Source organism: Magallana gigas, chromosome 9 (genome assembly GCF_963853765.1).
Source record: "Magallana gigas chromosome 9, xbMagGiga1.1, whole genome shotgun sequence".
In the NCBI taxonomy this organism is placed as follows: Eukaryota; Metazoa; Mollusca; class Bivalvia; order Ostreida; family Ostreidae; genus Magallana; species Magallana gigas.
The window spans coordinates 45272518-45285115 of NC_088861.1; the positions used below are offsets into that span (position 1 = coordinate 45272518).

The window sequence follows — 12598 nt, forward strand, 5'->3', positions numbered from 1 at the left end:
GCAATCTATTAGACCGCCGGTCAATAGACTGCGATATATTGGACCGCCGGTCAATAGACTGCGATCTGACCGGCAACGTATTTCAGAATGCGGGTATGTTAATGTTGCATCCTTTCGATAGTTCTCAGGGAATGTATATTCCTTTACATAGACACTGTTTTTAATACTTAGTGAAACCAAATTCAATGTTATCAAAAATGGAGTATAATCTAAAGCTTTATATAAGGTTAAAGACTATTTAAAATCTAATGGGTTGAAGACTCCCCCTTCTTTGTGTAAACTAATATTAAATTGAGATGTTGTAATGCATGCAACAGGTTTTGTGCATGTAAAATATAAAAAAAAAATCTGAGTATTTAGCATAATGGCACGAAAACCATCTGCAATATGCAAATTGTAAACTCCGAAAACTAAAAAAGGAATTAGGTAATTGTAATAAAGTTGATTCAGTTTTGTATATACTGGTGTTTATATTTGTGTTCCTCTTTAATTTTGTTATGAATGGGTTACCGTATGTGAGTGACGAGTGTCGGGTGAGTGTGCTATTTTTAGATCGAGTATTTAAAGTGACCGGTTTGGGTGTAGTGGTCAGTAGAGGGTCCGGTAACGACATCAGCGGGGTGCCACGTTTTGCAGCTCCTGTTTCAAGATATGGTGAATATCTCCAGTTAGCTTAATACTAAGGAGAAACGGGTAGCCATTGAATTTGGATTCTGTTAGGCGGGCACATGTTTTCCTAGCCGTGCGTAAGAGTGTTTGATACAATTACCTGAAATACAGACTGGTGTGCTAGACGGAAATTTTCCTATGGAAGGTCGTAGGGACAACTGACGAAGGTCGGGGACGCATTCTATGCTGAGTGGGGCGTGGTTTTCTGTCCGGGCAGTGGTCGTAGATTTGAAGCGAGAGACCTGCGAGTCCGGGGGCTTCCAGTTAGGATAGCGACTAGAGGGACAGGAAATTTGACGAGGACAGGAGCGTCTCGAGTGCATAGTGACTTTGAGTTAATTTTCAGAGAGAGGTTTTAAGTGTTAAAAAGCGACTGTTATTACAGGCTAATTTTCATATACACAATTTTGAGCTGAAATTTGAAGTAATTATAATAACACGGTATTTTGAATTATTGAACTTTAACATTGTTTTGAGTAAATCTTTCAACAAGAGTTTTATTGGTTGAAATAGCTTCTAAATAACATTTTGTAGTTTACTTCCATTTTATATCTGATACAGTGTGATTTAATTTTGAATTCAGTTGATAGTATCAGATATTTGTTCATTTGTTTAATTGAATTATTATTCTTTTTTTTTTTTTGTTATGTTCGAATGAGAGTGGTGTGAAAGGGGGAGTGAGAATAATGATTTGTTTTGTTTATTAATTTTTTTTTCAAATTAAACTTGTTTATTTTCTTTACAAAATCTTATTTTTCATTCAGCTGACAAAATCCAAAAAAGAACTCATTACATATGGTGGCAGCGGTGGGATTTTGTCATTTAGGCTGAGTGATTTTTTTTTTTGTTTTTTTGTATTGAATTATTCATGTTTGTTTGAATTAAGAAATTCATATCCGTTGTGATTGAAACATTTTTTGATTTTTGAAGAAAAGTTCAATAATTGTTTAATTTCTTATTAAAGTTTATTGCAGCTCAGTCCCACCTGAAAGAGAACTCTGTCTTTGATAGTCTGTTGGTTTTGTGGTCTAGAGTTGTACGATGTCGTTACCTGGTTGGGTTAAGAAGGCTGTGGATGAGGGTCAAGATTTGTCTACTTGTATGGAGATGTGGAAACATGCGTGTGCAGTGGAGCGGGAAGAACGACAGGCAAGACGAGAGAAAGAGAAAGATGAGTTAGAAATGCAGAGAATAAAAATGGAGAATGATGAAAAAGAGAGAAAACGTCTGCATGATAAAGATCTTGAAGAGAAACGGTTAGAGGTGAGAATGAAAGAGTTAGAACTGCAAGAAAGAGAGATGAGAGAGCGGGAGACTAATCCAGTAGCATTGGTAGAGAGAGAAGCGAAACTCGAGGTTAAGTTTATCTTACCAAAATATGTTCAAGGTGAAGACATAGATGTTTTCTTAAGATCTTTTGAGCGTTTAGCAACTCTTCACAAGTGGCAGAAAGCAGAGTGGGCTCTCAGACTGATACCACAACTGACAGGTAAGGCGTTAGATACATATGTACGGTTAGGAGAAGTTGAAGCAAATGACTACGATGTCATAAAGAACGCTATTCTGAAGCGGTACAATCTTACAGCTAGCACGTACAAAGATAAGTTTAGAGGGTGTAAGCAATTTTCAAGTGAAACTTTTAGGGAGTTTAGTAGTCGAGCTACCAATTATTTTGACCATTGGTGTCAGATGGAAAAGGTAAACAAAAATCATGATAATCTGGTAGATGTTCTGATGCGTGAACAGCTTACAAATAGTTCTTCTAGAGATCTTCAGATATGGTTGAAAGAGAGACAACCTAAGTCTGTAGAGGAGATGATAGAATTGGCAGAGGCTTACCAGAACGCACGTAAAGGTAACCAGGTAATGAACAAAGGACCTGTGCCGCAGAGAGAGGTAAGAAACCAAGGTAATGGTGTTAAAAGCAATAACAATCCTATGGTTGGTCAAAACAGGGAAGAAAAAAAAAATGTTTTCAGTGTCGTAGAGTAGGTCACTTTATGAACAACTGTCCTATACGGAAACAGGTACCCAAGAATTCTAGTCCTGGCTTTAATGATAAAGGTCAACCAACTCAGGGATATACTGGTAAGGATAAATCAGGTTTGATTCATTCTCCTACTATATCGAGAAAGGAGTGGCAGTGGCGCTTCTGGTTATAGTAGATGAGAAGAAGTCTGTCATTTAGTCAGTTATTTGTCAGAGTGGACTTAGAATCGAAACAGGTACAGTGAACGGTAAGAGTGCATCAGTACTCAGAGATACCGGGTGCACTGCGATTTTAGTATCTGACAGATTTGTTAGTGATGATGACAAGACAGGGGTGACAAGTGATGTTACCCTGGCAAACGGAAGTTCACAAAGATGTCCAGAGATCTGGATACAGGTAGACACGCCTTATGTGAAAGGTAAGGTTGTTGCTTTGGTGATGAACTCTCCATTTGCTGATTTGATTGTTGGTAACTTTACTAGGGTAGATATTCCAGTGGAGAGATCTACAAGCCCTGTTAAGCCAGATGATGAAATGTGTCAGGCAGTGGAAACTAGAGCGTCAGCAAAGAAGGAATCACAAGATAAAGATGAAGGTATTGGGGATAGATCTGTGGTACACGACATAGTCTCCAGAAATGAGTGGATAGAGGAAAAAGGTAAGGATCCTAGTTTGGAACAGTGTAGAAACAAAGAAGTATCTGAAGGAACGGAGAATGGTAGAAGTTATATCATGAAGGAAAACAGAATGATGTATAGAGTATTTACGACAGTTACTGACGATGTTCTAAAGCAAGTAATTGTACCAAGTAAGTTCAGAAAGCAAATATTGTCGTTGAGTCATGATATCCATTTAGCAGGTCACATGGGGATTAAGAAGACGAGGGAAAGAATTCTAAGGAATTTCTTTTGGCCAGGTATTTTTGAGGATACAAAAAAATACTGTCAATCTTGCCCAAAATGTCAGAAAGGAACGTCAAAGTCGAGGGTAAGTAAGGTACCTCTTGTTAAAATTCCTTCAGTTGATTATCCATTCCAGCGTGTGGCGATCGACATGGTTGGACCTTTTCCAAAACGAAATGAGGTAATCAGTACATTTTAGTGATGTGTGATTACGCCACTAAGTATCCTGAAGCAATACCCCTCAGAAGTCAAGATGCAGAAGTTGTAGCGGAAGCTATGATGGAAGTATTTACGAGACGTGGCGTTCCCAAAGAGATACTATCTGACCAAGGAACCAACTTTATGTCCTCATTAATTACAGAGCTTTGTAAATTGTTAAGCATCCGAAAACTTAACAATACCCCGTACCATCCACAAGCCAACGGTTTCGTTGAAAGGTTCAATGGAACGCTCAAGAGAATGCTTCAGATTTATGCTCAAGACGAACCAGGTAAGTGGGACAAATTGTTACCTTATTTGTTCTTCGCATACAGAGAGGTTCCCCAAGAGACAACTGGATTTTCTCCTTTTGAACTACTTTACGGAAGGTATGTGAGAGGTCCTCTAGCAATACTTAGAGACAGTTTGGAGGAAGATGAGGCGGATAGTCAATTACAGCCATCAGTACTGAGTTATATTCTTGAAACAAATGAAAAGCTGGCAAAGATGGCGGACATTGTGTCAGAAAATGAAGAAGTAAGTAAAATTGAACAGAAAAGATACTACGATCGGAAAGCAAGGCATCGATCTTTTGAAGTTGGTGACAAAGTACTGGTTTTATTACCTACAAGTACAAAAAAGTTATTAGCTCAGTGGAAGGGACCAGTGTCTGTTACAGAGAAAGTAAGTCCAATCGATTATAGGGTTCAGTATGATAACGGTGTCAGAAAGGTGTACCACATCAACATGTTGAAACGGTGGATAGAGAGGGATGATGACAACGTTGTAAGTGATGAGAAAGTAATGACTGCGGTCTGTCACGCGGACTCTTCAGATGATGATGATGAGTGGATCGGGAATCCGCTTTTGCATGTTAGAGATACCGTTAAAGATGTAACAATTTCTCAAAGGCTGACACAGAAACAAAAAGGTGAGTTACAAGATTGCTTGGATCAATTTAGTTCTGTTTTGTCCAATGTTCCAGGTCGAACTAGTCTATTGAAACATTGTGTGGTAATTACAAGTGAAATTCCAGTTTTTCAGAAACCACATGCATTGAGGGATGAGGTCAAACGAGAGTTATCAGTAATGTTGGAGGCAGGTATAGTAGAGCAGTCGGTAAGTCCATATGCCTCACCTGTGGTAATCATTCCCAAGAAAGACCAATCTATTAGGTTTTGTGTATATTACCGTAGACTAAACGCTGTAACTCAATTTGATCCAGGGCCTAATGCGCAGATAGAGGAAATCATTGACAGATTGGGAGAAGCTAAGTATCTAAGTAAGTTAGATCTCACTAAAGGATACTGGCAAATTTTACTGGACGATGACGCAAAGGAAAAGAGTGCGTTCATCACACCATTTGGCCAGTATCAGTTTACTGTGATGCCATTTGGTATGATGAATTCAGCAGCTACTTTCAACAGATTGAGAAGAAAGATCTTAATGGGTCATGAAGAGTATTCAGATGCTTTTATTGATGACATTATCATTTTCAGTAAAGACTGGAACAGTCATGTGGGTCATGTAAAAGCAGTTCTTACATCAATTCAGAACGCAGGTCTTACAGCAAATCCAAAGAAATGTGAGTTTGCGGCTAGAGAATTGGAATTTCTAGCTCATTTAGTCGGAAATGGTCAGGTAAAACCAACCTCAGACAAAGTACAGGCTATTTTGAATATCCCTGTTCCCACGAAGAAAAAGGAGGTAAGATCATTTCTGGGCTCTATCAATTTCTACCGAAAGTTTATAGAAAGTTTTTCTGAAAAGTCAGCTAGTTTGTCAGATCTCACTAGAAAGTCAAGCCCGAACAAGATTGTGTGAACAGATGAACCTGATAGATCATTGAAGTCAGACTTAGTTAGTGCCCCGGTTTTGTGGAATCCGGATTTTGCATTAACATTTACGTTGCAAACAGACGCAAGTGACAGAGGTCTGGGGGCGTTATTATTGCAGGAAAAAAGTGGTGAGTATCATCCGTTAGTCTATCTCAGTAAAAAGCTCTTACCTAGAGAGCAGAACTTCGCTACGGTTGAGAAAGAGTGCTACGCAATTGTGTGGGCGGTGCAGCGTCTGCAAAAGTATCTGTATGGGAGAAAATTTATCATAGAGACAGACCATCGTGCGTTACAGTGGCTTAAGACAATGAAATCACAGAATCCAAGACTCTTACGATGGAGTTTGGTATTGCAGGAATATAGTTTTACTGTTAAGCATATCCCTGGGGCAAACAACAAGATGGCAGATATCTTGTCGCGGTCGACATAAGTCTTGTCAACTCTATCTGTTATTTATTTACAATGGACATTGGTAAATAAATGGGGGCATATGTAATAAAGTTGATTCAGTTTTGTATATACTGGTGTTTATATTTGTGTTCCTCTTTCAGGTTTTGTTATGAATGGGTTACCGTATGTGAGTGACGAGTGTCGGGTGAGTGTGCTATTTTTAGATCGAGTATTTAAAGTGACCGGTTTGGGTGTAGTGGTCAGTAGAGGGCCCGGTAACGACATCAGCGGGGTGCCACGTTTTGCAGCTCCTGTTTCAAGATATGGTGAATGTCTCCAGTTAGCTTAATACTAAGGAGAAACGGGTAGCCATTGAATTTTGGATTCTGTTTGGCGGGCACGTTTTCCTAGCCGTGCGTAAGGGTGTTTGATACAATTACCTGAAATACAGACTGGTGTGCTAGACGGACATTTTCCTATGGAAGGTCGTAGGGACAACTGACGAAGGTCGGGGACGCATTCTATGCTGAGTGGGGCGTGGTTTTCTGTCGGGCAGTGGTCGTAGACTTGAAGCGAGAGACCTGCGAGTCCGGGGGCATCCAGTTAGGATAGCGACTAGAGGGACAGGAAATTTGACGAGGACAGAAGCGTCTCGAGTGCATAGTGACCTTGAGTTTATTTTCAGAGAGAGGTTTTAAGTGTTAAAAAGCGACTGTTTTTACAGGTTAATTTTCATATACACAATTTTGAGCTGAAATTTGAAGTAATTGTAATAACACGGTATTTTGAATTATTGAACTTTAACATTTTTTTGAGTAAATCTTTCAACAAGAGTTTTATTGGTTGAAATAGCTTCTTAACAACATTTTGTAGTTTACTTACATTTTATATCTGATACAGTGTGATTTAATTTTGAATTCATTTGATAGTATCAGATATTTGTTCATTTGCTTAATTGAATTATTATTCTCTTTTTTTGTTATGTTCGAATGAGAGTGGTGTGAAAGGGGGAGTGAGGATAATGATTTGTTTTGTGTATTAATTTTTTTTTCAAATTAAACTTGTTTATTTTCTTTACAAAATCTTATTTTTCATTCAGCTGACAAAATCCAAAAAGAACTCATTACATATGGTGGCAGTGGAGGAATTTTGTCATTTAGGCTGAGTGATTTTTTTTTTGTTTTTTGTATTGAATTATTCATGTTTGTTTGAATTAAGAAATTCATATCCGTTGTGATTGAAACATTTTTTTTGATTTTTGAAGAAAAGTTCAATAATTGTTTAATTTCTTATTAAAGTTTATTGCAGCTCAGTCCCACCTGAAAGAGAACTCTGTCTTTGATAGTCTGTTGGTTTTGTGGTCTAGAGTTGTACGATGTCGTTACCTGGTTGGGTTAAGAAGGCTGTGGATGAGGGTCAAGATTTGTCTACTTGTATGGAGATGTGGAAACATGCGTGTGCAGTGGAGCGGGAAGAACGACAGGCAAGACGAGAGAAAGAGAAAGATGAGTTAGAAATGCAGAGAATAAAAATGGAGAATGATGAAAAAGAGAGAAAACGTCTGCATGATAAAGATCTTGAAGAGAAACGGTTAGAGGTGAGAATGAAAGAGTTAGAACTGCAAGAAAGAGAGATGAGAGAGCGGGAGACTAATCCAGTAGCATTGGTAGAGAGAGAAGCGAAACACGAGGTTAAGTTTATCTTACCAAAATATGTTCAAGGTGAAGACATAGATGTTTTCTTAAGATCTTTTGAGCGTTTAGCAACTCTTCACAAGTGGCAGAAAGCAGAGTGGGCTCTCAGACTGATACCACAACTGACATGTAAGGCGTTAGATACATATGCACGGTTAGGAGAAGTTGAAGCAAATGACTACGATGTCATAAAGAACGCTATTCTGAAGCGGTACAATCTTATAGCTAGCACGTACAAAGATAAGTTTAGCGGGTGTAAGCAATTTTCAAGTGAAACTTTTAGGGAGTTTAGTAGTCGAGCTACCAATTATTTTGACCATTGGTGTCAGATGGAAAAGGTAAACAAAAATCATGATAATCTGGTAGATGTTCTGATGCGTGAACAGCTTACAAATAGTTCTTCTAGAGATCTTCAGATATGGTTGAAAGAGAGACAACCTAAGTCTGTAGAGGAGATGATAGAATTGGCAGAGGCTTACCAGAACGCACATAAAGGTAACCAGGTAATGAACAAAGGACCTGTGCCGCAGAGAGAGGTAAGAAACCAAGGTAATGGTGTTAAAAGCAATAACAATCCTATGGTTGGTCAAAACAGGGAAGAAAAAAAAATGTTTTCAGTGTCGTAGAGTAGGTCACTTTATGAACAACTGTCCTATACGGAAACAGGTACCCAAGAATTCTAGTCCTGGCTTTAATGATAAAGGTCAACCAACTCAGGGATATACTGGTAAGGATAAAGCAGGTTTGATTCATTCTCCTACTATATCGAGAAAGGGAGTGACAATGGAGCTTCTGGTTATAGTAGATGAGAAGAAGTCTGTCATTGAGTCAGTTATTTGTCAGAGTGGACTTAGAATCGAAACAGGTACAGTGAACGGTAAGAGTGCATCAGTACTCAGAGATACCGGGTGCACTGCGATTTTAGTATCTGACAGATTTGTTAGTGATGATGACAAGACAGGGGTGACAAGTGATGTTACCCTGGCAAACAGAAGTTCACAAAGATGTCCAGAGGTCTGGATACAGGTAGACACACCTTATGTGAAAGGTAAGGTTGTTGCTTTGGTGATGAACTCTCCATTTGCTGATTTGATTGTTGGTAACTTTACTAGGGTAGATATTCCAGTGGAGAGATCTACAAGCCCTGTTAAGCCAGATGATGAAATGTGTCAGGCAGTGGAAACTAGAGCGTCAGCAAAGAAGGAATCACAAGATAAAGATGAAGGTATTGGGGATAGATCTGTGGTACACGACATAGTCTCCAGAAATGAGTGGATAGAGGAACAAGGTAAGGATCCTAGTTTGGAACAGTGTAGAAACAAAGAAGTATCTGAAGGAACGGAGAATGGTAGAAGTTATATCATGAAGGAAAACAGAATGATGTATAGAGTATTTACGACAGTTACTGACGATGTTCTAAAGCAAGTAATTGTACCAAGTAAGTTCAGAAAGCAAATATTGTCGTTGAGTCATGATATCCATTTAGCAGGTCACATGGGGATTAAGAAGACGAGGGAAAGAATTCTAAGGAATTTCTTTTGGCCAGGTATTTTTGAGGATACAAAAAAATACTGTCAATCTTGCCCAAAATGTCAGAAAGGAACGTCAAAGTCGAGGGTAAGTAAGGTACCTCTTGTTAAAATTCCTTCAGTTGATTATCCATTCCAGCGTGTGGCGATCGACATGGTTGGACCTTTTCCAAAACGAAATGAGGTAATCAGTACATTTTAGTGATGTGTGATTACGCCACTAAGTATCCTGAAGCAATACCCCTCAGAAGTCAAGATGCAGAAGTTGTAGCGGAAGCTATGATGGAAGTATTTACGAGACGTGGTGTTCCCAAAGAGATACTATCTGACCAAGGAACCAACTTTATGTCCTCATTAATTACAGAGCTTTGTAAATTGTTAAGCATCCGAAAACTTAACAATACCCCGTACCATCAACAAGCCAACGGTTTCGTTGAAAGGTTCAATGGAACGCTCAAGAGAATGCTTCAGATTTATGCTCAAGACGAACCAGGTAAGTGGGACAAATTGTTACCTTATTTGTTCTTCGCATACAGAGGGGATCCCCAAGAGACAACTGGATTTTCTCCTTTTGAACTACTTTACAGAAGGTATGTGAGAGGTCCTCTAGCAATACTTAGAGACAGTTTGGAGGAAGATGAGGCGGATAGTCAATTACAGCCATCAGTACTGAGTTATATTCTTGAAACCAGGGAAAAATGGCAAAGATGGAGGACATTGTGTCAGAAAATGAAGAAGTAAGTAAAATTGAACAGAAAAGATACTACGATCGAAAAGCAAGGCATCGATCTTTTGAAGTTGGTGACAAAGTACTGGTTTTATTACCTACAAGTACAAAAAAGTTATTAGCTCAGTGGAAGGGACCAGTGTCTGTTACAGAGAAAAGGCCCACCTTTCTGACACCGTTATCATACTGAACCCTATAATCGACTGGACAGAAAGGTGTACCACATCAACATGTTGAAACGGTGGATAGAGAGGGATGATGACAACGTTGTAAGTGATGAGAAAGTAATGACTGCGGTCTGTCACGCAGACTCTTCAGATGATGATGATGAGTGGATCGGGATTCCGCTTATGCATGTTAGAGGTACGGTTAATAATGTAACAATTTCTCAAAGGCTGACGCAGGAACAAAAAGGTGAGTTACAAGATTGCTTGGATCAATTTAGTTCTGTTTTGTCCAATGTTCCAGGTCGAACTAGTCTGGTGAAACATCGTGTGGTAACTACAAGTGAAATCCCAGTTTTTCAGAAACCTTATCAGATACCACATGCATTGAGGGATGAGGTCAAAAGAGAGTTATCAGTAATGTTGGAGGCAGGTATAGTAGAGCAGTCGGTAAGTCCATATGCCTCACCTGTGGTAATCATTCCCAAGAAAGACCAATCTATTAGGTTTTGTGTAGATTACCGTAGACTAAATGCTGTTAATCAATTTGATCCAGAGCCTTATTCGCAGATAGAGGAAATCATTGACAGATTGGGAGAAGCTAAGTATCTTAGTAAGTTAGATCTCACTAAAGGATACTGGCAAATTTTACTGGACGAAGACGCAAAGGAAAAGAGAGCGTTCATCACACCATTTGGCCATTATCAGTTTACTGTGATGCCATTTGGTATGATGAATTCAGCAGCTACTTTCAACAGATTGAGAAGAAAGATCTTAATGGGTCATGAAGAGTATTCAGATGCTTTTATTGATGACATTATCATTTTCAGTAAAGACTGGAACAGTCATGTGGGTCATGTAAAAGCAGTTCTTACATCTATACAGAACGCAGGTCTTACAGCAAATCCAAAGAAATGTGAGTTTGCGGCTAGAGAATTGGAATTTCTAGGTCATTTAGTCGGAAATGGTCAGGTAAAACCAACCTCAGACAAAGTACAGGCTATTTTGAATATCCCTGTTCCCACGAAGAAAAAGGAGGTAAGATCATTTCTGGGCTCTATAAATTTCTACCGAAAGTTTATAGAAAGTTTTTCTGAAAAGTCAGCTAGTTTGTCAGATCTTACTAGAAAGTCTAGCCCGAACAAAATTGTGTGGACAGATGAACATGATAGATCATTTAGACAAAATTGAAGTCAGACTTAGTTAGTGCTCCGGTTCTGTGGAATCCGGATTTTGCATTAACATTTACGTTACAGACAGACGCAAGTGACAGAGGTCTGGGGGCGTTATTATTGCAAGAAAAAAGTGGTGAGTATCATCCGTTAGTCTATCTCAGTAAAAAGCTCCTATCTAGAGAGCAGAACTTCGCTACGGTTGAGAAAGAGTGCTACGCAATTGTGTGGGCGGTGGAGCGTCTGCAAAAGTATCTGTATGGGAGAAAATTTATCATAGCGACAGACCATCATACGTTACAGTGGCTTAAGACAATGAAATCAGAAAATCCAAGACTCTTACGATGGAGTTTGGTATTGCAGGAATATAGGTTTACTGTTAAGCATATCCCTGGGGCAAACAACAAGATGGCAGATCTCTTGTCGCGGTCGACATAAGTCTTGTCAACTTCATCTGTTATTTATTTACAATGGGGGCGTATGTAATAAAGTTGATTCAGTTTTGTATATACTGGTGTTTATATTTGTGTTCCTCTTTAAGGTTTTGTTATGAATGGGTTACCGTATGTGAGTGACGAGTGTCGGGTGAGTGTGCTATTTTTAGATCGAGTATTTAAAGTGACCGGTTTGGGTGTAGTGGTCAGTAGAGGGTCCGGTAACGACATCAGCCGAGTGCCACGTTTTGCAGCTCCTGTTTTAAGATATGGTGAATATCTCCAGTTAGCTTAATACTAAGGAGAAACGGGTAGCCATTGAATTCTGGATTTGTTAGGCGGGCACATGTTTTCCTAGCCGGTAAGGTTGTTTTGTTGTTATTTTGTATATTTCGCTGGTAATTAAGTTCTTAGTGTAATTGGTAGTATGTTTGTATGTTTATCGGGACTTTATTAGTCACAGTGTGTTATTTTCTGTGCGTAAGGGTGTTGGTACAATTACCTGAAATACAGACTGGTGTGTTAGACGAGAATTCTCATATGGAAGGTCATGTGGGCAACTGACGAATGTCGGGGACGCATTCTGTGCTGAGTGGGGCGTGGTTTTCTGTCCGGGCAATGGTAGTAGACTTGGAGCGAGAGACCTGCGAGTCTGGGGGCTTCCAGTTAGGATAGCGACTAGAGGGACAGGAAATTTGACGAGGGCAGGAGCGTCTCGAGTGCATAGTGACCTTGAGTTCATTTTCAGAGAGAGGTTCTAAGTGTTTAAAAGCGACTGTTATTACAGGCTAATTTTCCTATACACAATTTTGAGCTGAAATTTGAACTAATTGTAATATCACGGCATTTTGAATTATTGAACAAGAGTTTTATTGATTGAAATAGCTTCTA

At 39.2% G+C, this 12598-nt stretch overlaps 2 protein-coding genes across 2 annotated transcripts; both read left to right on the top strand.

Moving 5' to 3' along the window:
* Positions 1-660: 660 nt before the first annotated feature.
* On the top strand, positions 661-6599 carry LOC105345406 (uncharacterized). Its single transcript, XM_066072511.1, has 6 exons — positions 661-2652; positions 2858-3742; positions 3775-5466; positions 5716-5881; positions 6149-6192; positions 6480-6599. The coding sequence occupies exons 1-6, from the start codon at positions 1711-1713 to the stop codon at positions 6597-6599; spliced, it is 3849 nt and encodes a 1282-aa protein (XP_065928583.1). The 5' UTR covers positions 661-1710.
* A 763-nt stretch (positions 6600-7362) lies between these two features.
* On the top strand, positions 7363-12002 carry LOC136271920 (uncharacterized). Its single transcript, XM_066072512.1, has 10 exons — positions 7363-8217; positions 8348-9119; positions 9333-9394; positions 9651-9703; positions 9798-9947; positions 10149-10300; positions 10406-10551; positions 10672-11139; positions 11358-11409; positions 11815-12002. The coding sequence occupies exons 1-10, from the start codon at positions 7363-7365 to the stop codon at positions 12000-12002; spliced, it is 2898 nt and encodes a 965-aa protein (XP_065928584.1).
* The last annotated feature ends 596 nt before the right edge of the window (positions 12003-12598 follow it).